The 27,502-nt window shown below is 38.7% G+C and overlaps 2 protein-coding genes across 7 annotated transcripts in view; one reads left to right on the forward strand and one right to left on the reverse strand.

Annotated features, from left to right (window-relative positions):
- The first annotated feature begins 733 nt into the window (after positions 1-733).
- The window catches only part of LOC126249129 (kinesin-like protein KIF22), a 317,400-nt gene continuing 290,631 nt past the window's right edge, over positions 734-27,502 (forward strand). Inside the window, exons 1-3 of one of the 6 annotated variants that reach the window (XM_049950785.1) lie at positions 12,624-12,813; positions 13,207-13,451; positions 23,960-24,084. The gene's annotated coding sequence lies outside the window, so the exon portion shown is untranslated. Of the gene's footprint in view, positions 795-943; positions 963-1,193; positions 1,256-12,623; positions 12,814-13,206; positions 13,452-23,959; positions 24,085-27,502 lie in introns of those variants that run through there. The other 5 variants (XM_049950798.1, XM_049950791.1, XM_049950819.1 and 2 more) reach the window with 5 other exon arrangements.
- Positions 19,982-21,666, reverse strand: LOC126248762 (uncharacterized). The gene is made up of 4 exons (XM_049950155.1): positions 21,642-21,666; positions 20,896-21,074; positions 20,327-20,831; positions 19,982-20,196 (listed from the first exon to the last, which is right to left on the reverse strand). The coding sequence occupies exons 1-4, from the start codon at positions 21,664-21,666 to the stop codon at positions 19,982-19,984; spliced, it is 924 nt and encodes a 307-aa protein (XP_049806112.1).

Consider the following 27,502-nt stretch of genomic DNA (forward strand, 5'->3'; position numbering starts at 1 on the left):
CTCAAACCTCCAACTCCAACTTCCAGGTTTGTACACACCTCAGGTCGGTGCAAATCTTCTGTCCACACGCAACGATCTGTCTGCGCAGATGTGATGTGCGCAGACATTTGCGCAGACAGATCGTAACGTGTGGACGGGCCTTTAGATATGGAACTTTGCTTTAACACATATGTAACCCTTTTAGTATTTGTAATTTAACCACTGTAACAGGTGTTCCACACATTTTACTGAAGATTTAATTAACTACATGTAGTTACATTTCTTTTATATTAAATTATTGATTTTTAGAACATTAGTCCCCATTTCCAGGATATTTCTTGCCAGGAGTTTTTAGTTACTAGGGAATAACCAAACAATGAAAACCAAGTGTCTTGCTCACCTCCAGAGAGCTCTTCGCGTTGGAGTGATAGGAAATCTAAAGTCAAATCACAGAAATAAAACCATACTGTAATACTTTACAGTGCATAAAAATTTCAAGTATATATAAGAAAATAGTGCTTAAATAAGTCCACTTATGAATGAAATGTGATTTGTTTAAACTTTAGACTACAATCAGAACGATTAGTACACCCGTAAGCGACGCAAGCCGGCATTTTTTATCAAAACACTTCACTACTACACGGAACCAAAACACCAGAAGCGAATGTTTTGGGGTAGCTAACATGGCGGATCTTCTCATGGGTCGGCTTCAAGTTTGTGACGTCAGGACTGCATGTTTTTATAAGTATAAGATTATCTCTGTTCCCGCTGGTTATTTGAATTTCGTGGACAAACGGCTGTTCTGGAGGTGTCAAGTTTGTTGCAAACTTACTGTTATTTAAACCAACCGAATTTATACAGATCACTGTGTTTGTGAAAGAAATAAGTACTTAGACACTATGTTTCCCTGACAGGCAATTTTATCACTGTAAAAGCCCAGCAGCCGACCGATGACGGCAGGGCAGTCGATTTTGTTTCATTTGGTATTCGTTTGCTGTTTTTACAATGAAGTAGTGTGAATGGGTTCTATTGTTCAGTGTTATTGGTGAATTAGCTCCGGTTGTACACATTAACGGATATATATGTTGCGAAATACATGATTTGTGGTGCTCCACAATTTATCCAATTTTGACTGTTATCAACTGACGCAGCGGTGTACATCTTCTGCACGCCTGTGTAAAAAATAACATAAAGTTCAGTATCTGGGGTAGTGTGTGTTGTTATAAATCTTGATTGTGGCGACACGCAGGTCTCCAACTTAGTCCGATGTCTAAAAGTAGGTCGTGTTTATTTCCTAGGCTTTATTAGCAGTTTTCCGAACTTTTTATTAGACCGCATGTTACAGATAGGTTCGATTCGAAGTGTAATATTTTGCTGTCCGTGTCGTTTGTACATATTTCCTGGTGTCAGTGCTCGTATGTGTTGTGGTGCGTTGTGTATTTTGAAAACATTTGAGAGTGATGCGAAAAATTCATTCTATATTGTCAATTGCAAACTTTGTTTGTGGCGTTAAGAAACTTGCAAAACAATATGCTGGTTCAAAACCAATCATTTCATTATATACATAAGTTCGTATGTACGGTTCAGTTGTGTCTACGTAAATACATGTATAACGGTACAGGTATTTTTGAGAATTTTCGTTATTTATCATTTTGCGTAACATTTGTTAGTAACTCGTTGAGTTACAGTTACTGTAAATATCGTAACATCGTGTCACATTAGCTTTTCTATTAATAAGTGTGTGTAGCGGCTGCATTTGTCGTGAGTTAACGTGAATTTCGAATTTGTTTGTGACCGCAAATTTTATACGAGTATTTTCCCATGTGTGTGGCTATATCCACACCATGCAAACCACTGTAAGTGCATGGCGGACGGCAATCCCATTGTATCAGTTATTAGTATTTATTCCCGTTCTGTTCGGTTAGGGAGACCGGTGTTCGCACTGGTAATTTGATATCGGCCTCATGATCCATAGGGGATCCTTCTTAGCAAATATCTCGTTTTATTTGATAGTTGGTACAGTTCTTAAAAGCAAATGGTAATGCTTTTAGCTTATCACACACACAAATTAAATGAGAATCAGCACGCTTAAAGGTATTGTTTACGGTTAAAGATTGCACAAGTCACAATGCTGCCATGCTATGTGTGCTGTGCTTGGGCACAGGATGAGTTAGTCGCTGTTCGTAAACAAATTGAAATCACACTGGTTGCTGTCAAATGATTGGAATGTGCTGTGAATGGGTGTGTTGCGATGGCTACTAATCAAGTTACCAGAGTTCCCTCAAGTACTGTTCTGTGCTGTTCATACTGTCCTATCTGCAGGAAGTACACAATATATTACTACTTGCCCACTTGACTGTGAGTTTTGTGTCAATGGTTGGGATCAGGGTGTCAGCCCCATCGCCCTTACCAGGAAGTTTGAGGTATTATCTTCCAGTAAGATAATTTCATCTGTGGGAAATGTGCTGTGTCCCATGTCAAGTGGAGGTGAACACGAAAGAGTAGGGGTCTATTAATCATTGGCAGTGCAAATATGTAACCAATAATGAGACCCCTTAGGAAAATGGAAGTAAGGGATGAGAAGGAACACCATGTGCTTTCAGTGGGTATGACTGGGGGCCTTTGTTGGGGAGACTATTATGGAACACACTGATGGGACAATGTGTAACCAACTGCAGATTATGGCACATGTTGGGACAAACTGGGTATGTTGTCTGGGCTCTGAGATGAGTCTTGACTCATTCCAGCGACTGGCAAAGAAGATTGAGAATTCCAGCCTTACTTGTGGAGTTTCAACAAAGCTTACAATTGGTTCGATTGTCCTCAGAATAGATTGTACCCCCGTGGTTTTCAGTTGAGTGGAAAGCTTGAATTAGAGAGTGTGTAGGTTCTGTGACAAACCAGGATGCAATTCCTAGACTGGCCCCATATGGTTGAGAATTGTAGGGTCCCCCTAAATGTGTTAGGTGTGTACTACACATCAGAGGCTACTGCCCAAGTAGTTGACTGTGGTAATTCATACAAAGGTTCTTTTAAATTAGGTGACTCCATGCAGTCCACATGATGATAGCTGCAGGAGACCTGAAAGTATTAATGTAATAATGTATTAATCTAGTAACGTAATAAATGAAAGAAATGCCCCCCCCCCCCCAACTATACCATGGCCAAAAGTATTATATTCCTAATAGCTAACTATTGAAGAATTCGTAACAAATTGCCAGTGCTTTAATTTAAGTGCTAGCAAAAAGCAGTGAATCTTACATAGTACTGGGTACAGAAATCTCATTAAAACACTAAGTGAATAGCTGTAAGAATTTTGGGAGAAATGTTAAGGGTCAGTGTCAGGGGTGGGTGTACACTTACAGTAGGGTCCTTAATGACCACCACTCACCCCCTGATATCAGCAAAAACTTTAGAGGAGACTTCACTTTGCTTGTACAGTAATACACCAGTCATACTGTCATTGGAGGAGACTAATCATACAACAGTCAATTGGGATGGGTAGTTTTGTTGGTGGTGGATCTGAAAAGCCATCCTGCCTTCTCTGAAAATTGCCACGAATAGATGTTCAGAACCACACTCATTCTGGAAATACATTGGATTTATTGGCTACATGTAGACCTGACCTCTTAAAAGGTGTCCACATTGAAATTGTGGTATGAGTCACCATAAAGTAGTTGCAGCAGCGACAATTGCCAAAGAACAAAGGGCAGGTAACAAAAGTAGAAATATTTCTAACTTCAGTTAACAAGATAAAAGAATCAGCTGTGTCTGAAGATTTTAGTTCAGGACAGGAGTATGTAGAGGAACTATAGTTAAAGTTTGAAAGAATATGTGACCATGCATTGGAGGGTTCAGTAGATACGGACCTAGTAGAAAAGTTCATGATGGGAGGAACCTCCAAGTTATACATCCACTGTAAAAAAACTTCTAAAGAGACAGAGACTACTGCATAATTGATGTAAAACAAAAGTAGATAGAGATATGCTGTAAGTAATATGTGTAACTGTCAAGATGGCTACACAGGAAACTTCAATGACTGTTATAGCAGAACATTACCAAAAGATATGTCACAAAACCCAAAGAAATTCTGGTCATATGTGGAGCTTGTTAATGGGACCAAAGTTAGTATCCAGACATTTATGGCTAGCCTAGAAACAGAAATGCAAAGCAGAAATAGTTAACTGTTTTCAAATTTTCCATTAGAAAGGAACACACAGGAGTATAGCCCCAGTTTAATTCTCGTACCACTGCAGAGAGAATTGCAATAGATGTCAATGGCATTGAGAAACAGCTGATATTGTTAAAATTGAACAAAGCTCCCAAGATTCTATGCCAGAATTGTGTCTGTGTCAAACTCCCTTTTATCCATAAGACACTGAATATCCCTTGACTAAAAAACTGTGCTTAGTAGTTGAAAGAAAGCACATGTCACACACGTTTACAAGAAGGCCAGCAAAAGTATTCCACCAAAGAACTACCCAATATCATTAATATCAAGTTGTGGAATTTTAGAACATATCCTGAGCTCAAATTTAATGTAGTTGAATAGCCCAACCTCCTCTATGACATACACCATGGATTCCAGAAACATCATTTGTGTGAAACCCAACTAGTACCTTTCTCACATGACATCCTTGAAAGCATTGGTCAATACAATCAGATAACAGTGTTTCTTGATTTCTGAAAGGTATTTATTTGACTAGGTACCACATATAAGCTTATCGAAAATGCTATTATACGGAATATTAAGCAAAGTTTGTGAGTGGATTGAATATTTTTTGGTGGGGAGGACACATTATCGTGGATGGAGAGCCATCAACAGATGTAGAAGTAATTTGTGGAGTGCCCCAGTGAAGTGTGTTACGCTAATGATATTGCGGACAGTTTTTAACAGATGTTGCAGTTATGCATACTGAAATATTGGATTAGATTAGACATATTTTTTGCTTCAGTAGATCTGTAGTGTGAAAATCCTCCAGGATGTAAGAACATGTCAGAATACTAGATGTGGGAACATTTCAAATTTATACAGTCGTATTTGACAAGAAATGAATACACAATGAATATGTTCAAAGGAAAACGGATATCCTAATGTACCTTCCACAGACCGCAAATGAAGTGGCTCTCATGTGTGTGGAATAAGTTAGAAAACTAAAAAGTATTTCTGTTTAAAAGTTAATAGCAAAACTGTCACAGGACATGTAAATGTTTGGTATATATAGAGGCGTATATGATAATTCTTTGACTATTGTAACCATTCATCATGAAATACAAATATCATTTTACAACACATATGTATGCTGACCACATTACTGTGTTGAGAAGTGAGATTATACACAGGACTCAGATCGTTTCATGGTATTAGTACTAACCACACACACACATATATATATATATCATTGGGTTCAGTTACGAAATTAAGCAATAGTGTAGGTGTAGTGGGCTCCTCTTAAACATTTTATACCTACTGGCAAGTTACTGAAGAAGTGGATAAAAAAAGAAAGACTGTACTAAATATTCAGTCAGATCCTCATAAAATTTTAGAGCGGTGCAAAGCTTGGTAACTTGCTATAAATACTCATAAATATAAAATTGTACGTCTCACAAAAACGAAAGAAATGTATCTTATGACTCCCATGAGTCACAGTTGAAATAAGTCGACTCATTCAACGTGTATCTGAGTGTAACAATTTATAGGGATGTGAAACGGAACAACTGTGGTTCATTTGTAGAATACCAAGGCAATGCAGTTAATCTACAAAGGATATTTGTCACTTGTGCACCTGTTCTAGATAAAGTGTGTAGGATTCTTACCAGATAGGGGTAACAGGACATACTGAACGTGTAGAAAGGCCATACAAGTGGTCACAGGTTGCACCCATGGGACATCATGCGGGTGCTGAAAGTACTGAACTGAAGGGCTTATGAAGATAGTTGCAAACTATCCCATGAAAGCCAACGTAGAGAAATTTGTAGTACCAAGTAATCTATAAATATACTACACCTCCCTACACACCACCCCCATAGGAAATGTAAAGACAAGATTATACTAATTACAGCACGCGCAGAAGCGTTTAAGCAGTAATTCTTTTCACACTCCATATGTGAATGGAATGGGAAAAAGCCCTAATGACTGATGTCTGTTTCTGTGGTATTACACAATCAGATTCCAGTAAACCCTGTATTTGCATTTTCATTGTATGACATATACATTTGGAACAGTTATTTCATGCAAATTCAGCCAAGTTCACAGTAATCCCCCTAAATGTGTGTTTTGCTAAGTTTCTTTAGTCACTAACGACGAATGCTGATGTGGCTCCTTTGAAAACAGCAGCTTGTGATCCATGTGTTAACGACTATTCTAGATGTGGGAACATCTCAAATTTATGCAGTCTACAGCAGTATTTGACAAGAAATGAGGTTACTGTTAATGAATTGAACTCTTGTAGTTGTCGATATTTTTGTTACTCGTAATGATGATGTATTGTCTTGGCACAGAGCTTATACACTAGTCTCCTGTTTGGGGTAGGCAGTTGCTGATTCACTGTAGATAAAAAATCAGGGATAGCTCTCTTAACAATTTGTACATATACAGCTAATTGCTACGTGACTTCTGAATGAAATTCCATATGATAAATATTTCATTCTTAAGAACCCTGTATTTCCTGTTGGTATGGCAGTGTGTTGAAAATTGGGCTCTTGGAATTGTTATACTCTGTTTTTGATTAAAAAGTAACAAAAGTAACCGAATGACGGCATATAGTTGTATCATTTTGTGGTAGTTAACAAAAGTTTGCAAGTTGTACGTGTGGATATGAGGAAGTCATATCTCATCACATAGTGTTCTCTGTGAAATGATTCTGCATTACCGTTAATACACATCCCTTTACTGAAGAGGAAACGCACCCAGTACATGCAACTGAGAAAGGCTATTGAGTAAATAATTTCTTTTTTTAATACAGTTCTTTTACTGTTGCAAAGGCCAGTTGCAAGAGGCAAACTGCCTGCTATTTTCCTAACAGTTGGCAATATCTATATGTTTTTGCACAGACTAAGTTTTGTAAAACTGTTCCTGTAGTCCCTCAAAGTGAGTGTGCTTTCACTTCACTGTTGTGTTTGTCATCTTTGCATCGTGAGCATTGACGCTTATGTATTGGGCCTAGCTCACTGCCAAAGAGGTCAGGCCACCTGGTGGTCCGTCGTCTGTGCTGCTGGTTTCCCAGACTTGAATTTAGCTGATTGTCGGACTGCCTGATGCTTCATAGAACCATCGGGCAGTCTGTTTTATGCAATCCGTTATCATGGTGATGCCTGATTCTACATGCGAGGCCCTGGTCGGGTAGTCTCTCCGTAAGTGCAAGGCAAGCCATAGAGTTCTCCCTTGCAGCACACAATGTGTACATCAGCTGTGTTCGTCCACACAGCAGACGCGTATTCTAGCACTGGTTGGATCAGTGCCAGATATAGCACAATTCCATAGTGTGGAGGAAGCGTTGATTCTGGATTTAATAGGGAGTAAAGTACCTTCAGATGTGAGTGACCTTTCCCCCATGCCTCATAGATATGTGGCTTTGAGGTCAGATGCCTATCAAGAGTTATCCCTAGATACTTAGCCATGTGAGACCAGGGGATAGGACCTCCCATGATTCACAACGGCTGAAGGTCCATGGGCACTCTACATTGTGTTATTACGACCGACTGACTTTTAGTGGCATTGAACTTCCGGCGCCATTTCGTAGCTCAGGCTCCCAGAATACCCCATGCTTCCTGTAAGTGGTGGCGAACGACATCAGTCCTTCGGGAATGTGCCTGGAGTGCGGTGTCGTCTGCGTATAATGCTAGTGATACCCTATCTGTGTGTGGTACATCAGCCATATACAGGGAGTACAGCGTAGGGCCAACCCCTGCGGTACTCCTACACGTATCGGCCCATTAGTTGAGATGCCATCTTTGGCGTGAACATGAGAAGTCCAGTCATGGAGATGTGATGTGATGAGTCTCAGTAGTTGGTGTTGCATGCTATGACTGTGCCAGAAGCTGAACTGCTCAGTGGGGATCAGCCCCTTCCTGTTCACATGCTCCATGAGTTGTTTGATGTAAATTCTTTTGAATACTTTATCCATAGCAGGGAGCAGAGTTATTGGCCTACAGTTTAGAGGAAGCCTCACGTCTTTGCCTTGTTTGGGAATGGCAACCACCACTGTGTGTTTCCATGCAGAGAGATAGTTGCCAGTGCGCAGAACGTAATTGAAGGCATTTGGGATAGGCTGCAGTGCATCAGGTAGGAGATGTTTCAGCATAAGAGCTTCCACCTTGTCACAGACGCAGGTCTTCCTCATATTTAGGGAGCAAAGTTGGCTGTCAATTTACTTCTCAGTGACTGGTTCATTGGCATCACGTGCATTTTCTGCAAGGAAAATATGCAGCCGTTGTACAGTTTGTGTGTGCTCTTCATCTAGATCATCCTCTATCTGAGTGTAGTTTTTCGCAAAGTAATCAGCCAACATATTGGCCTTGGCATAGGGCTTGCAGACAATCCCTCTGCCGTCTTGCAGAGGAGGAAGATTGTGCTCCTTCCTTAGGATTTTTTTTGTTAGTCGCCAGGCAGAGCCATCTTTAACGCAAAGCATGGCTATTTTGTGTGCCCGGCCGCAATTTCGGTGGGTTTCCACAGCCACCTTTATTTTGTGGGGTAACTGGTTTAGGTGGCGTTTTGGTGGCAGGGTGCCATGTAATTTGCCATTCATGGAAAAGCCTATTCGTATCTGAAATGACCTGCAACATTTCAGGAGGGAGCAGGCGGGATCTGTCAAGAGGCCTTAGTGTGGCAGTGTGTACAGCCCGGTGAGTGTCCACTGTAAGCTGTCACACTGTCTCGTCTGTCCCGACGATATCTGGATCTGGGATGGCAGCAAGAGTGTCCTCTCCAAACTGCTCCCAATTTACCCTCCCTAGTGGCCGATGTCGTTTTGGTGGCTCCACACTGTCGTGGCTCCTCTGTGTCGAAAATGACTGGCAGATGGTCCGATGAGAGAGCCACTTGACTTGTGGTGCGATGTCAAGCGCGTCAGGATGGTTCTGTGCATTGTTTGGGTAGTGCGTTTGGTTGTATGGCCCTAAAACTACTGCCTTGTGCTGCTGAACTATGCTTAGTAAATTGCGAACATTATTGTTCGCTACTCTGGAGTACCAATCAGCATGTTTTGCATTAAAATTTCATGCAGTTAAAAGTTTATCGCAAAGCGACAGTAATGTTTCAAAATCTCTGGATTCTTGTGGTCTTCTAGGTGGCCGATAAACTGAGATGGATGTAATGTGACCTGACATTGTTTCTACCGCAATAGCTGTGGCCTCAGTTGTTGCTAGTTGGGGGAGCTGTACAACATAGTGTTTGGGTGAGGTCTTAATGTAGATGGCAGTACCACCTCCAGCTGTAAGCCTGTCACCACGTGTGGCTGGCAGATTTTAGGAAGGTTTCCTGGATGAGGCAGATGTCAATTGCCTCATCACGAAGGAACTGATGGAACTCTCCTTCCTGGGGAAATATGCTGTATGCATTCCATGTGCATACAGTTAGGCCACGAACCATATTATGCATGGTGCGCCTGTGTTGCCTGTTGATGGTAGGCCGCAAGTGGCGTTTGCACTGCCGTCGCAAGGAGCGTGGGAAGAGTCTGGAGCAATTCTTTGATGGTTTTTAGAAGAGAGCAGAGCTCATCTCTTAAATCATTGTGGTTTGCACCAGTTTCCTCATTTGCAGAGGTATTTATGTTTCGCAGGTGTCTATCATGGCTTGTTTGGCAGCCGGGCACTCCCTATTCGGTCCGCACCCACTTGTGACTTCAGAAGTGAAGAAGGCAGCTGGATGTTCCCTATTCAGTCCGCGCCCGCTAACGACTTCCTTAGCGGAGATTTGTGCGACTTTCATTCCAGCCCACTGGCCAGCGTGATTCATGTCGGCGCGCATGTCATGACCGTTTGCGTGCTTTTTCATACGTGGCTGTTCTGGTACAGCTGGATCAGGGTGTGCAGCACCCTTTTCCCTCCTTACATTACTAAAACTAAGCCCAGGAGTGACTCGTCTGGCTGGAGTGTTATTGGTGCTCAGCTTAGCATCGGCCTTTTGGAAAGTGTCATATCCGCATGCTAGCACTGGGGCATTTCCTCTGGCTTTGCTTTGAACTCATAGCTCTCATGCGGCCCATTGCATTTCATGCATTTGGGTGGCATAGTGCAGATGATTTAGACCGTGGCACCAAAAACGTTGTGCCTTTTGGCCCTTGTCACGAAACTTTTCTACCTGTATTTCAGTGATGTTTTTCAGCTGGTATACTTTCCTGTTTTCTATATTGTCAATCAAGATTACCACAAACAGTGGATTCTGTTTATTTGTGTGTGGTTTCTGACGCAGAAACTTAATTCTTCCAGCTCCTCTTTGAGTTGGGCTGGATCCATTTGTAAAGGTAGTTAGCAGAACACTACCTTGAGCAGTTTGAGTGGCTCAGATGAGTGGGTTTAGTATGGCAGACCTTGGGCCTTAGCCACACACATAACTGCATCGTAGTCCTCTTGTGATTTCACAGTGATCTTATTAGTATCGCGGCCTGCTGTCCTAATCACCACAGAAGACTTAGGCTGGACTGCACTATGTAAGAGCTGTTGAAAGTTCTTGACCATTGTATAACAATGGGAGGAGGTGTGGCCATCTTTGTCTACTTGGCTGTCCATTGTTATCATCAGTTGGTGCATCAGTGAATGTGACATACCGGTTTGCAGTTGGCAGCAGCTGTGCCTGTGTGGGTGCAGGTGCCCTGGCAGTGTGCTTCCTGTTCGGCAGTTGGTAGCCGTCCTCAGTGGGGAGGTTGTCCTTGGCTGCCTTCATGCCTACAGCAAAGGACATCTTCTTTGTGTGTACCTTAGGGGGCACCTTGCTTTTTGAAGTGGCAGGCTTCTTAATGGAGATTTCCTCAGAAGATGCCACAGGGGCTTCTTAGATGGTGCGTCCGCGTCAGGTTGTGCCCTCGCAGTTGCGTCCACCTCCATCTCTGTCTGGTTCCTGGCCGGGATTAATCCTTTCAGGAATGCCAGACTTCCACAGACCACAGCTGTGGTTGCAGAAGCCTCTGAAGTGCCAGTGCAACTAGTAACTGTGCCATTTGCAAAACAGGTGTCTCATCCGTAACACAGCTTTTGCTATCACTGACGGTGCAAGGGGCAGGTACCACTGGAAAACAGCCAGTGCACATCAGTGGCCTCCCCCTACATCTAACACACATGCTATGGTGTTTGAGAGCAAGCCCCGCCTACCACTCGTGCTGATTTATAGACTGTGTTACCTGTGTGTACAACCGAAGCCGTGTCTGCTGGCATAGTGCTCCTCACATTGGCATCCATTACTCCCACTATAGACAAACAGTTTCTTACTTAGTGCAAATTTAATATGATATGGTACTTGACTTCTTGTGTACAGAGTGTGTAGCCAAAGATGAAAGCAATGTTAAGTGACAGAATACATCACAAAATCTTTTGGCAACGGAATCTTGAATCTTTGAATTTGTAGATGATTACTCCCAAAACTTAAGCAGTGACCATTTGTTCTCAGTCTAGCTCCTTGGCTCATTATTGCAGCTGCTGTATAATGTTTTCTTCTTATAGACTTATTTTGAGCACTGAATTAAGTGTTTGTTCACACAATGTAAACTTTAACGGCTGGTATTGACATTGCTTAATACATAATCCGTGTCACTTCAGGTAGGGCTCAGATGTTATTGAATTTAGCATATGTTAAAATTCAGGAGTAAGTAAGAAACATGTATTTTTTTGTTTTCTGCAAAAAATTCCTGCCCCAAGATACAGGCCTCCACAGATGACACTGCAAACACCATTTTTAAATTGCTGTATTTCTGTAACAGTTCTAGATATTTTGTTAGAGTTTTTTTATTTGAAAGGTAGTTGCTTTATGAGTATAATGGTATCCTCCATTTGGACATAACCTGTCAGAATTCTTTTACTGACACTTTTTGAATTTTTTTTTGTAATTTGCAGATTTTTTTTTTCCAAAAATCCCGATCCAGAAAAATTAGATTTTTTTCTGTTGATTATTATCTTGTAGTACTATATTGTCTCTAAGGGAGAGCTTCCTCTTTTTAGTTGGACAGGTTTTATTTTTAAAAAATAAATTTTTTAACTTTCAGGGGTAATGTATGCCTTCACTGAAGTTGTTTCTTACTAATTTCTCTCGTACAATGTTTATTTCTATTGCCTTAGTTGCAGTTATTTCTTATCACTTTCTTTGTTGCAGTTGTTTCTTTTTGCTTTCATTGTTGCAGATATTTTTTACACTTTGTTTTAGTTTCTTGTCAGTTTCTTTGTAATGGTTGTTCATTGCAGGTTTCTGTATTGTACTTGTTTGGTGCTAATTTGTTTACTGAAGAGGCTTCTAAGAAATCTGAGACCGTCCAGTGAGTTCTGTGTATTCATGAGGAATTTGCCAGTTGGCACAGTTGCAGTGTGTTTTGTGACAAGCACTGTTTGAAATGTCTTCTGACTGCATCCACAGGAGAGTGAAGTGTGCTGACTATTTGCATATCCATAAAAGAATGATATATATAAGACAAAAAAAAAAAAACAACTTTGTTCAGGTTGGGAATAAGTCTTCTCATTTGAAGGCTCTTTCAAAGTGAAGATGTTTCCAGTGACGACTTTTTGTGTTCTACATGTTTTGACAGAATAACAACAATGATAGTATCTGAACAAGGTGAAGCCTCCCATGGTGCAGATTTTGCATCAGTAGTGGAAGAATTACATACCCTGAATCAGTCAACTACAGAGGTAGGTGGGTCATTCCACACTAAATCATCCAGCCAAAAGGAAATATAAAACCCAAGGTTTTTGGATTTCCAAAATTTACATGTGAAATGTATGCATAAAGATAAGAAAACATCCCAATCTATGGGGTTCTGAGTTGTAAAAATTTTATCTTATATTGAAGTCAAAATAAGTTTTACCTATTCAAAACATATAGAATGACTTTTTTAAGATTCAAAATGGTTATAGTAGACGTTATGTAGAGGTTATATAGAAGTAAAATGTTTTAAAACTATAATTTGGAAGATCAGCTACTTAAAACAGTAACTTATTAGTACATTTTTGTTATGTATTTTTAAATTGTGGCCAAGTTTTTACTGCAGTTGTAATTTTATTTATCTTTTTCGGTTTATTTAGCTGAAGTTAAAGCCAAGAAACATGCAACATTTTTGGAGTCATGAGGAGTGTGTTGAAGTTCTGGCAAGGCAGTACTACTATGCAAGTATGCACATGAAAAATTCACCAGGCTGCCTGCTGTTTTTTGTCAAGACATGAAATTCAAGTCAGGACATGAAACCCTCCCTCCCCCCACAGCCTGCCCGTACTGCAAGTCTGTCACTGTGCGTTTGGCTCTGTTCAAGTTAACTGCCTAGTGTTTTGTGGTTAGTGACATTTTAAATCATTGTTATATAAAAACAGTTATAATTTTATTTTTTAAAACTATTGTTTTGTGTGTGTGTGTGTGTGTGTGTGTGTGTGTGTGTGTGTGTGTGTGTGTGTGTGTGTGTGTGTGTGTGTGTGTTACCATGTAGATACAAGCAAGTGTAACGATGAAACTAATTTTAAGTGTTCAGTAGGTTCATTACTAAATTTTTATGTGAACATACTTCACTGACAAAAAACCAAGACATTTATTTATTTACGAAAAGTTGTTCTTGATAAATTCTTGTTTTAAAGATGTTGTTGTTGTTGTGGTCTTCAGTCCTGAGACTGGTTTGATGCAGCTCTCCATGCTACTCTATCCTGTGCAAGCTTCTTCATCTCCCAGTACCTACTGCAATCTACATCCTTCTGAATCTGCTTAGTGTATTCACCTCTTGGTCTCCCTCTACGATTTTTACCCTCCACGGTGCCCTCCAATGCTAAATTTGTGATCCCTTGATGCCTCAAAACATGTCCTACCAACCGATCCCTTCTTCTAGTCAAGTTGTGCCACAAACTTCTCTTCTCCCCAATCCTATTCAATGCCTCCTCATTAGTTACGTGATCTACCCACCTTATCTTCAGCATTCTTCTGTAGCACCACATTTCGAAAGCTTCTATTCTCTTCTTGTCCAAACTGGTTATCGTCCATGTTTCACTTCCATACATGGCTACACTCCATACAGACACTTCCAGAAACGCCTTTTTGACACTTAAATCTATACTCGATGTTAACAAATTTCTCTTCTTCAGGAACAATTTCCTTGCCATTGCCAGTCTACATTTTATATCCTCTCTACTTCGACCATCATCAGTTATTTTACTCCCTAAATAGCAAAACTCCTTTACTACATTAAGTGATTCATTTCCTAATCTAATTCCCTCAGCATCACCAGACTTAATTCGACTACATTCCATTATCCTCGTTTTGCTTTTGTTGATGTTCGTCTTATATCCTCCTTTCAAGACACTGTCCATTCCGTTCAACTGCTCTTCCAAGTCCTTTGCTGTCTCTGACAGAATTACAATGTCATCGGCGAATCTCAAAGTTTTTACTTCTTCTCCATGAATTTTAATACCTACTCCGAATTTTTCTTTTGTTTCCTTTACTGCTTGCTCAATATACAGATTGAATAACATCGGGGAGAGGCTACAACCCTGTCTCACTCCTTTCCCAACCACTGCTTCCCTTTCATGCCCCTCGACTCTTATAACTGCCATCTGGCTTCTGTACAAATTGTAAATAGCCTTTCGCACCCTGTATTTTACCCCTGCCACCTTCAGAATTTGAAAGAGAGTATTCCAGTTAACATTGTCAAAAGCTTTCTCTAAGTCTACAAATGCTAGAAACGTAGGTTTGCCTTTTCTTAATCTTTCTTGTAAGATAAGTCGTAAGGTTAGTATTGCCTCACGTGTTCCAACATTTCTACGGAATCCAAACTGATCTTCCCCGAGGTCGGCTTCTACCAGTTTTTCCATTCGTCTGTAAAGAATTCGCGTTAGTATTTTGCAGCTGTGACTTATTAAACCGATAGTTGGGTAATTTTCACATCTGTCAACACCTGCTTTCTTTGGGATTGGAATTATTGTATTCTTCTTGAAGTCTGAGGGTATTTCGCCTGTCTCATACATCGTGCTCACCAGATGGTAGAGTTTTGTCATGACTGGCTCTCCCAAGGCCATCAGTAGTTCTAATGGAATGTTGTCTACTCCCGGGGCCTTGTTTCGACTCAGGTCTTTCAGTGCTCTGTCAAACTCTTCACGCAGTATCTTATCTCCCATTTCGTCTTCATCTACATCCTCTTCCATTTCCATAATATTGTCCTCAAGTACATCGCCATTGTATAAACCCACTATATACTCCTTCCACCTTTCTGCCTTCCCTTCTTTGCTTAGAACTGGGTTGCCATCTGAGCTCTTGATATTCATACAAGTGGTTCTCTTCTCTCCAAAGGTCTCTTTAATTTTCCTGTAGGCAGTATCTATCTTACCCCTAGTGAGACAAGCCTCTACATCCTTACATTTGTCCTCTAGCCATCCCTGCTTAGCCATTTTGCACTTCCTGTCGATCTCATTTTTGAGACGTTTGTATTCCTTTTTGCCTGCTTCATTTACTGCATTTTTGTATTTTCTCCTTTCATCAATTAAATTCAATATTTCTTCTGTTACCCAAGGATTTCTATTAGCCCTCGTCTTTTTACCTACTTGATCGTCTGCTGCCTTCACTACTTCATCCCTCAGAGCTACCCATTCTTCTTCTACTGTATTTCTTTCCCCCATTCCTGTCAATTGTTCCCTTATGCTCTCCCTGAAACTCTCTACAACCTCTGGTTCTTTCAGTTTATCCAGGTCCCATCTCCTTAAATTCCCACCTTTTTGCAGTTTCTTCAGTTTCAATCTACAGTTCATAACCAATAGATTGTGGTCAGAATCCACATCTGCCCCTGGAAATGTCTTACAATTAAAAACCTGGTTCCTAAATCTCTGTCTTACTATTATATAATCTATCTGATACCTTTTAGTATCTCCAGGATTCTTCCAGGTATACAACCTTCTTTTATGATTCTTGAGCCAAGTGTTAGCTATGATTAAGTTATGCTCTGTGCAAAATTCTACAAGGCGGCTTCCTCTTTCATTTCTTCCCCCCAATCCATATTCACCTACTACATTTCCTTCTCTCCCTTTTCCTACTGACGAATTTCAGTCATCCATGACTATTAAATTTTCGTCTCCCTTCACTACCTGAATAATTTCTTTTATCTCGTCATACATTTCATCAATTTCTTCATCATCTGCAGAGCTAGTTGGCATATAAACTTGTACTACTGTAGTAGGCTTGGGCTTCGTGTCTATCTTGGCCACAATAATGCGTTCACTATGCTGTTTGTAGTAGCTAACCCGCACTCCTATTTTTTTATTCATTATTAAACCTACTCCTGCATTACCCCTATTTGATTTTGTATTTATAACCCTGTAATCACCTGAGCAAAAGTCTTGTTCCTCCTGCCACCGAACTTCACTAATTCCCATTATATCTAACTTTAACCTATCCATTTCCCTTTTTAAATTTTCTAACCTACCTGCCCGATTAAGGGATCTGACATTCCACGCTCCGATCCGTAGAACACCAGTTTTCTTTCTCCTGATAACGACGTCCTCCTGAGTAGTCCCCGCCCGGAGATCCGAATGGGGGACTATTTTACCTCCGGAATATTTTACCCAAGAGGACGCCATCATCATTTAATCATACAGTAAAGCTGCATGCCCTTGGGAAAAATTACGGCTGTAGTTTCCCCTTTCTTGCAGCCGTTCGCAGTACCACAACAGCAAGACCATTTTGGTTAGGCCAGATCAGTCAATCATCCAGACTGTTGCCCCTGCAACTACTGAAAAGGCTGCTGCCCCTCTTCAGGAACCACATGTTTGTCTGGTCTCTCAACAGATACCCCTCCGTTGTGGTTGCACCTACGGTATGGCTATCTGTATCGCTTAGGCACGCAAGCCTCCCCACCAACGGCAAGGTCCATGGTTCATGGGGGGGGGGGGGGGGGTGTGTTTAAAGATAAGTAACTATTTTGTGGTTTATAAAGGAGAACACTTTAATATGTCATTCACTTATGTACAGCACTACACCATGCTTGGATATGAAAACAACTCACTGACACACAGTAACTATTTCAGTATTATTGCACGGAATATGGAACATATATAAAAACACCTTGCATGACATATTACAAGACAAAGAAAATAATTAACACTTAACACTCCTCCTTAATAATTTTTCTTCCTAATTCTTGAAACACATTTAGAGTCTGTGGCTTTGTGAGTATGTCAGCAAGTGGACTTGAACTGTCCACATGTTTCAGTTTGGCAGTTGTTCCCGTGTGGTGTTGAACAAACTTTTGTGATATTTCAATGTGTTTCTTGCCTGTTGTTATTTTTCCTTCATAAGTATTCTTCAACATATGTATTGCAGCTTATTGTTTATTCAAGCCGGAAATTGTAAGTTTTTGTCCAAGGTGTCATATCAAACATATATCATCGATTGAAGAGACAGCAGCTTGGTATTCTGCTTCAGCAGTTGAAGTTGCCACAAGACGTTGCTTTCGAGCATACCATACAATGGGCCCTTCTCGTATGATAAGACTCCACTGGTGGAGCATCTGGTTGCAATATCACCACCATAATCAGAATCAGTACAAGCAAGCAATGTTGAGCCTCCATCAAATAATATGCCATACTTCATAGTTCCTTTTAGGTACTGAAAAATTCATTTCACCATTTTCCAATGACTAACCATTGGTTTATTACTGAAGCTGTTTAAGTAATTAACAGCAAAACTAATATCCGGACATGATATTGTTGCAAGCTACAGTAGACAGCCTATAGCTTCTCTATAAGGTTCTCTATAAGAACCTTATAGAGAAGCTATAAGCTGTCTACTCTATCTTGCAACAACATCATGTCTGGATATTAGTTTTGCTGTTAATTACTTAAGCAGATTCAGTAATAAACCAATGGTTAGTCACTGGAAAATGGTGAAATCAATTTCCAATTGTTAATCGTTGACAAGATTTAGTTAATCTGTCATCATTCCACGCTCCATAGGTGTGGCAACTGAATTTAAATCATCGAACTCAAATTGTCTTAAGATTTTCTTTGTATATGTAGATTGATGTACAAGATTCCTTGTGAACTTATTTTAATTTCCATTCGAAGAGATCTCATTTGATTTCGCATTTTCCTGTCAAATGTTATTTCAGACATCTGGTTAAGTTTGTTCAAAACTTCAATGATGTTGTCTGTCATCCTCCCAGTAACTAGTCCATCGTCAACAGACAGTGCTATAATGATGCTTCTGTCTTCATTGTAATAGTTGCAATGATCATCGTCTGTATTTTCAAATCCTAATGTCTTCAGATAATTTTTGAATTTATCGTTCCAGTTCTTTGGAGCTTGTTTTAGGCCATATAAACTCTTCTTTGTACTCTATTTGTACTATTGTTGAATCCGTCAGGTTGATTCATGTAGATTTCCTCTTGGCAGATCACTGTATAGAAATGCTGTCTTCACATAAAATGTAGTCACAATACTAAGCAATAGTCTAATTGATTCATATCGTGCTACAGGACTAAAAGTTTCTGAATAATCCAGTCCTCCTCCTTGCTCAAAACCTCTAGCATCTAGTCTGGCTTTATAACACCCGTCTTGATTTTTACGCAATACCAGAGACACATTAAAGGTTTTACATTCTTTGGATGTTCTACGAGACTCTTAAGTTTTTAATTTTATTAGCGATTTGTATTCTTCAGACATTGCTTTACACTAGTTCTTATCTTTCAAGGCATTTGAAACAGAAATGTCTTCAACTTCACCAATCATGCCAAAGTTTGCATTATTATTGTGTGGCATGTGATCCATTTCATAGTCTGTAAATCTGACTGGTTGTCTAACGTTTCGTCGGTCACATAATTTCGGTTGTGAAACTTCATTTTTTTTATATTATCAGATGACATACTACAATCTTCAGAGACATGAGAGAAACAATCATCTGTGTTTCTTCTGGATATTTTAATTCATACTTTTCTCCTGTGAAAGATTTAATTACAATAGCTCTTTCTCTACATTATATTCTTTTGTCAAATATGACATTATCAGAGGTAACTATGTCCTTTTCATCAGGCGGATAGGTTCTGTAGCAGGGTGAATCTGAATCATAGCCAACAAAGGTTCCTTTCTTTGATTTCTTTTCAGTCTTTCTTCATTTGTGATCTTCAGTCAGAACATAGCAGTCACATCCAAAACTTCTCAACTTATCAAAATCTATTTTTCGTCCAAACCACAATTCAGTGGGACTTTTCCCTTTTACTGACTGAACTTCTATCAGTTTGAGTTAGCATAAAGACGGCATAATTTATCGCTTCAGCCTAAAGATTCTCATTCAGATTTCGTGCGTGTATTGCCGGTCGTGCTGTCTCGACAACTGTGCACATTTTTCTTTCAATTCTGCCATTTTGCTGAGGTGTGTATGTGTTCATCTTCATGTGAAAAACACCAAGTTCATCTAGAAGCCTTTTAGTGAGTTCATTCTTGATTTCGGTCCTGTTGTCTGTCTTTAAACATTTTCCTTTCTTCATGAATGTTTCTAGTTTGGAAACAGCTTCATCTTTCGTCTAGAGAAAATAAACAGTTCGCAAATGAGAAAAATCATCTTTAAACAACAAGAAATATCTTTCTCCTCCTAATGATATGAGATTCATTTCACACAAGTCAACATGAATTATATCCAAAGTATTTTCAGCAACTTTTCTTGATTTGAGATGTTGCTTGCCATAGATACAACCAACACATACATATTCATTCCAGTCATCAATATAATCAATACCATTACTTTTTAGTATGTCTCTGACATAGGCGACATTTTAATTGAGATTGCTGTCATACGTTTGTTAAATTCTTTTGTACGAAACAACATTTTTTACAGCTGTCGTTAGTGTCGACCTATTGCTACAGTTTCCAGATTGTCAGCGGTTTTGAAAACTGAGAGATCTGCATTTGCAATCTGAACATAGCCTTTGTCTAAGGCTTGAGTAACAGAAAGTAAATTGAAATTTATGTTTGGTACATATAGAACATTCTCCAGAACTGCATCATACCACTGTCCTCCATCGAAAGCCTCTAATTCGACATCTCCCACTCCAATTCCTTCTAATTTAGTTTATCATGAATTAACACTTTTGTACAATGATTTAATTATACATAATTTTTTAACCATTCCCTTCTAAATGTCATATTTGTGTGGCAACACAGTCTTGCTACCAAATGTTCTCTTGACCCGATTGCAAATTTATTTCATTTATATTGGCAATAGATAATCCAACAGTGACCAGTGCTTTATGTTTGTAACCTTTTGATTCTTTATTGTCAAGTTTATCACTTGTCTTGTATCTGTCTAACTTTGGACTTCGACATTCCCTGGCAAAATGACCCCTTTGTTTGCAGTTATTATGTGAATAATTCTCTCTACAGTATACTGAACATTTGGCACTTGGTTTATTTCTGCAGTGTTTCTTTACATGCTCGTTTTTGCTGCATTTGAAACATTGAACTGTAGACGTTTCCTGCTGACCTGCTTTGACAAATTGTTTACTTTGTTTTGAGATAAAAGCATTAGTGTGGGACGTGCTTAACAGCTTTGTTTCATTTAACCTATCTTCCTCCAGACACAAACGTTCAAACAATGTGTCAAGATTTTTGTCAGCTGCCGCTACATTATCCCATGCAGTACGGAAATGGTGAAGTTTTTGTATCGTATTTGTAATTAAAGATTCTCTGCAAACCTTCAATTGTCAAATCCGATTTCTTGCCGTATAACATTTCTCATTTTTTAAGCTTTTGACTAACAGACTTGCAATTTGCTATCTTCCTGGCTATGTTGCTATTGACATTTAAACCTATAAAAATTTGTGCCTCAAGATCTTTCTCAATCCAAGCTTTTACATGTCGATCAGTTTGTCCTCCTGTTGGTTTAATTTCCTGTCCAGTTGCTACTGAGTACAATTCTTTGACTTTAATGTTAAATCCTGTTTAAATTGCCAAGAAATGTAGTTAACATTTCCGTGATGTTCCTCTGACAAAACTTCCAATTGTGACTTGATAGAATCCATTGACAACGGCTAAAAACTCTACTGTCTGTGAAGTTAATACACGTAACTGACTTTTCTGATTGTACTTTGACGATTAACAAAGTTTTCACGAATTTAATTTTCGTGATCACATAACTAATGAGGAGGTATTGAATAGAATTGGGGAGAAGAGGAGTTCGTGGCACAACTTGACTAGAAGAAGGGATCGGTTGGTAGGACATTTTCTGAGACATCGAGGGATCACCAATTTAGTATTGGAGGGCAGCGTGGAGGGTAAAAATCGTAGAGGGAGACCAAGAGACGAGTACACTAAGCAGATTCAGAGGGATGTAGGTTGCAGTAGGTACTGGGAGATGAAGCTTGCACAGGATAGAGTAGCATGGAGAGCTGCATCAAACCGGTCTCAAGACTGAAGACCACAACAACAACAACAACAACAACAACAACAACAACAACAACAACAATTTTCGTGACACTAATTTGCCGATTGATGCTATTTCTGACTTTTTACTGATATGCAATGAATCATTGACGTGTTTGTGTGCTCCTTTAAAAATAACAGATGAATAGTTACATATCCAGTTTTGTACTTGGGTTTATCTGAGCAAGCCTTTAGATTTGTCCTGGGCCCATAACCTCTTGATAAATTCTTGTTTTAAAGATAAGTAACTATTTTGTGGTATATAAAGGAGAACACTTCAATATATCATTCACTTATGTACAGCACTACAGCATGCTTGGATAAGAAAACTACTGATGGACACAGAGTAACTATTTCAGCATTATTGCATGGGACATGGAATATATATAAAAACACCTTGCATAACATATTACAAGACACAGAAAATAATTAACACTTAACAGTTGTCTAAAGAAGAAGTAGAAATTTTAGTTTGGCATACTAATAAGCAGTACAGTGAAACAGATGATATTTGTTCCCATCATTTGTGTTATTTTTGAAAGTATTTTGAAAAGAACCAAAACTCTTGTTGTGATCCATTTAAGAAACATTCTGTACCTTTAACAAAGAAGAAAGAGTTAAGGGTAATTACTCTGTAAAAAGCAAAATATGTTAAGGAAAATAAGAACATTATTTTAGTGCCAGGAAAGCTGTTGTGCAGTATGATATTGCTCTGTTTGAAAGTGACAAAGCAAATGAGAGTGAATTAACCAATGCAAAAAGAGTAGTAGAAAGAGAAAAGTTGATTGATACTCTTTTAGGGTTGGATGAGACACCACTTAAACTTCAGTCGTTATCTACCCAAGCGAAGAAAAAATTTGCTAAAAAGAAGTTTAAAAAGGCAAAAGACAAGGTTAAAAGAAAGTTGTCATTTGTTTTGAAAGTACAAGAATCCAACGACTCAATTGAGTGACAGTACAAGTCAAAGTAATGAATTGAATACAAAATCTGAGGATCTCTATCATTTAATGGGTGCTATAAAGGAAAAACTCAAGACAAACTTAACCAAACGGAAAAAAATACAAATATTAACAATCACTCCAAAGTCTCGGTCTCGCAGAAAAGCAGCGGAGAAATATAATGTAGCAGAATATTTAGTGTGAAAAGCCAGAATGCTTGCAAATGAGAAAGGTATTTTGGATTTGATAGAACCCAAACACAGCAGAACCCTTCCCCATGAAACAATACACACTGTCAAACTGTTTTATGAAGATGATGAATTTTTTTACATGTTGTCAGGTGCTAAAGACAAAGTTAGTATAAAAAAAAATTCTTACAAACAGAAAAGAATTATCTTATGCAACTTAGAGGAACTATTTATTGCGTATAAAGAAAAACACCCAAATATTAAAATAGAATTTTCCAAATTTTGCTCCTTGAGACCGAAATGCTGTGTGCTTGCTGGTTTACTTGGAATTACAGTGTGTGTGGTTGCTTGTACCACCAAAACGTTGAGCTTTTAGCAAATGCTCTGAACCAGCCTGTTAAAGAATCACTACACACTGTGATGGACAAATTGGTTTGTGATAGACAAAACAGAAACTGTATGTCAAGACATTGTGATGTGTGCCTGAAAACAAGTGAATCACTGCAGCTACATATAAGAGAAATACTAGAAGATTACGATGAGGATGAAGACATTAAATTTTTGTAGTGGGTTTCATGTGATGGCAGAATGACTTTACAAACAATGCTACTACCTTGCAAGGAGTTAACTGATTTTACTATAAAAAAAAATTGAGTCTCTGATATCTCATTCTTACATCATAAAACTCAAAACTCTTACTACATGAAAGAGAAAAAATGAAATTTGGAATTTAATGAGGTTTTAGTTCTTATGGATTTTGCAGAAAACTATAACTTCATTCTGCCAAATGAACTGCAATCCTCCTACTGAGGCCACTTGAGCTGCTCAGTTCATCCAGTAGTGATTTTTTCTGAAAAATGAAGATTCCACCACAAAAGAAACATCATTGTGTTTCATTTCAGATGATCTAAAACATGGTGTACCATTTGTTTATTCAGTACAAGAAAAAACCATACATGTCATAAAGCAAAACTTTCCTGACGTTGACCAGATTGAGTATTTTACAGATGGTTGCAGTGCTCAGTATATAAAACTTTAAAAGCATGGTAAATTTATGTTTTCATTATAAAGATTTCGAGTTAAATGCAAGCTGGTCATTTCATGCTACAAGTCATGGTAAAACAACATACAATGGGATCGGGGGCACAGTCAAGAGAACTGTTACCAAAAAAACTTGCAGAGCAGTAGGCAAAGTTAGCAGATAATAAACACTGAACAAATGAACAATTTTTGCAAAAGTTTATTCTCAAAAATAGATTTTTTTTCTTTTTAAAGGAGGAAGAAATTGAAATTAAAAGGGCAAAGCTTGAATCAGATTTCAAGTGGGTCAAACAATACTGGGTACAAGAAGTTTCCATTATTTTAAGCCAGCTTCTTGTGAAGAAATTACAGCCAAACGAGTGAGTTCAGACTTGGAAATTTTGTTGAAACAAAATATTTTTATGAGTATTCAAACTATTAAACCTAACCTACATTTTTTTGTTGGATGCATTTATTAGCAAAACTGGTGGATAGGAATGGTTCTGGGTTTCAGTGAAGAAGGAGGGGACAATGACAATCTTTTTATGCACCCTCACGGACCAGCAGAAATTTTCTTCTGGCCTTAAAAAGAAGATAGATGTCCTGTTCCACCACCCATCTTCTATGTGTAATAGCTCCTCCAGAGGTAGCATCTCAGTTCAGCAGATCATATAAGAGTGATGCTAATTCCCAAAAGGAAATCATCAAAACATGGAACAGTTTCAATGCTTTATTGTAAAAAAAAAAAAAAAAAAAAAAAAAAAAAAAAACCCCTTAGTGGATATTTAAATCTAATTATTGTACATACTGCTTCATATAAACTTAGTATAATACTTCAACTGAATAATTACTAAACTTTAAAGTCATCAAAAACTCTTTATACAAAGGATTTGTTTGAAAACAAATAATTGCCATCTCATGTACTCAAATGTAAGTAAACCTATTATGTAAAATTCTCAATGTATGTTTCTTTTATTTTGAAATAATTGATACATAAAACTAGTAGTTTGACTGTTGTATTGACTTCAGATATTTAGTTATTGTATCAAACATGTATTTTACAAAGTAAATTACAAAATTTGACTTCAATTTGTTATAAAATTGTCACAGCTCAGAATCCCACCAATTTTTTGCACCATTTGAAAGGTAATTTTATGTTGTGTTCAAAAATATATGACTGTATTGGGTTATTTGAAGAGAGATTTCAGCTATTAATAATTTTTGATGCCTACACCACAATTTTGAAATTAACAATATTTTTAATTTCAGTACAGTTTTTCAACACGAAAAAACATTATAAATCGGAATTATGTAGTTCTAGCAGTTCAAGTGTTTAATTTAGAACAAAACAGTGAAAATTTCGTGGCTCTAGCTTCAAAACTAATGATTTTGCTTCAAATTGTATAAAAGCATGCACACTTTAGTTACATCTTAATCGCCCTCGGAAAAATTTAAACAGTGATAACTTAGAAACTACTTGTTAGAATTGGATGAAACTTGAAATATTTTCTTTTCATTATGCATACAATTCAAATATAAATTTTCATAAACATCTGTGACAGGTGGGTATAGGAGCCTGGATGACTTGGCATGGAATGACCCAGGTGTTAGTCCTGTTAAGAAACTGTGATCAGTGTAGTTGAGTCATAAGCTCTATGCATCAAGAAAGTGCAGAAAAATTACTAAAGCTATGGATGAATACATTATAGCAAAACTGACCACACTCTTCAAATTGGAAATTCCATCTTCAGAAGAAAATGAACCAAAGCGCTCTCGCACCTCTTGCGAGGAATTTTTCACAAATATCAATACACCTGTTGATTACTGCGCATCCTACAGTGAAAAGGTGCAAGTTTTAACTATTATTCCAGAAACATTTTCAAAGAAAACACTATTGAACCATGTTCCATCAGTGTCAAAGTGCATTGTAGACAAATCAAGAAATGTGAGGTCTATAAAAGGAGTCCTTGGAAGACCAGGTCCCTATTATGGCCATTCTGTAGAAGCAGCTCAAGTTCAAATAGTACAGCCCTTTTATCTGGAAGATAAATGGGACTGTTCTCTCCAGAGTGCCAACAAGAAGATGCTATAACTGTAACAGACGAAGGTAAAAAAGTTTTGAAAGTGAAGAGCTACATGACTCGCAGTATTGAAGAAACTTTTGCAATTTATAAGAGCAACTATACAACTTCACATATTGGAAGACCAAAATTTATGCACTACGACCTAAGTGGATAGTTCCACACCCACCTGGAGATGTCTGTTTATGCGTGTGCTAAGTGAATTTTGAACTTTATGTGGTAACTTTGAAGAACTTACTGGAGCACGTGACATATGACACCTTGGTTGGGCGTGTGAAGTCATTAGTGGTCTGTGACATAGAGCGAAAAACTTGTTTGTTTCAAGAATTTGGTGACTGTCCTGGAAAGGAAGGAATGTCTTTACAGATACTTGGCCTGGAAGAAATTACATATACGACATGGGAGGAAAATAAAGTAGTTAAGAAAACTGTTGCCTTTGATAGTTTCATTGACGAACTTGGTAAATAGTCAGTGAAAGCAGTAACACACCAGCATCTGAAGAAATTGCAACACCACATTGCAGAAGTGAAAAGGTGTGTACAGGCTGCAGGACTATGCATAGTGCTTCACTGTGATTTTGCTGAGAACTGGTCTGTAATTCTCCCACAAGAAGTACAAGGGTATCAGTGGAGTAATGATCAGGTTTCAATTTTTACAGGAGTCACATATTTTCAAAACAAGACTACAAGTGTTGCAGTTATAAGTGATGACATAGGATATGACTCAGCACATGCTTTGCTAGCAGTGTGCAAAAGTCTTAAACTGCAAACAGGGGCAGAGAAGATCTTCATTATTTCTGATGGTGCTCCTAGTCATTTTAAAAATCGTTACCAGCTGTTTGAATTGAGTAAGTCGCTTGTGCCAACTGACTGGGTATACAGTGCTACTGGTCACGGGAAGGAGCCTTGTGATGTCATAGGAGGCCTGCTGAAGCACCATGCTATGAAACAATTTTTCCAGGCCAAATATAGCTGCGATTCAGAATGCAGAGGATTTTACGAGAGTCATGAAATCTTACACATCTACAGCCCTTATTTTTTTGTCCAAAGAGGAAATTGAAGATTCTGTGAGTAGAAAAAATAAGAATGGTCCAAACAAACTACTCAACTTTTGGACTCAAAGTGATGGGCAAACTCATATTGCACACACCTTAAAGAGCAAGAAAGAAGAAATTTTGTTCGTTCGGCCAACACCTTAGAAACAGAAGGATAATATTCAGATTCATAACCTGAGAAAGGGGATGCTTGTGGCATGTGTGTATTACTGTGACTGGTGGATGGCAGAGATTATAGACACCAGTTATGAGTTAAACGAAATTGTAGTGAACTTTATGCTACCACATGAACCAGTTGCTGAATATAGGTTTCCAGCTGAAGGACAGCAACAATGCCATCAGTGCTCACTTCCTGCTCACAATGTTTTGAAGATTATAAGTGCTCCAGTTCCTATTGGTTCAACAGGAAGGTATCACTCTATATCAAAGAAAGATACTGAAGCAGTGGAACAAATTTTTAGTCGAAACTTCCTGGCAGATTAAAACTGTGTGCCCGACCGAGACTCGAACTCGGGACCTTTGCCTGTGCTCTACCATCTGAGCTACTGAAGCACGACTCACGCCCGGTCTCACAGCTTTACTTCTGCCAGTATCTCGTCTCCTACCTTCCAAACTTTACAGAAGCTCTCCTGCGAACCTTGCAGAACTAGCACTCTTGAAAGA

The sequence above is a fragment of the Schistocerca nitens genome, chromosome 1 (genome assembly GCF_023898315.1).
Source record: "Schistocerca nitens isolate TAMUIC-IGC-003100 chromosome 1, iqSchNite1.1, whole genome shotgun sequence".
Lineage (NCBI taxonomy): Eukaryota > Metazoa > Arthropoda > Insecta > Orthoptera > Acrididae > Schistocerca > Schistocerca nitens.

Excerpts from the sequence above, each read along its gene's own strand:
- LOC126248762 (XM_049950155.1), bottom strand. The coding sequence starts at position 21,666 with ATGATTCATTGCATATCAGTAAAAA. Across the intron at positions 21,075-21,641 it reads TCATTGCATATCAGTAAAAA|GATTTAACATTAAAGTCAAA; the intron begins GTCAGAAATAGC and ends CAATTTAAACAG. Across the intron at positions 20,832-20,895 it reads AGATAGCAAATTGCAAGTCT|GTTTGCAGAGAATCTTTAAT; the intron begins GTTAGTCAAAAG and ends TGACAATTGAAG.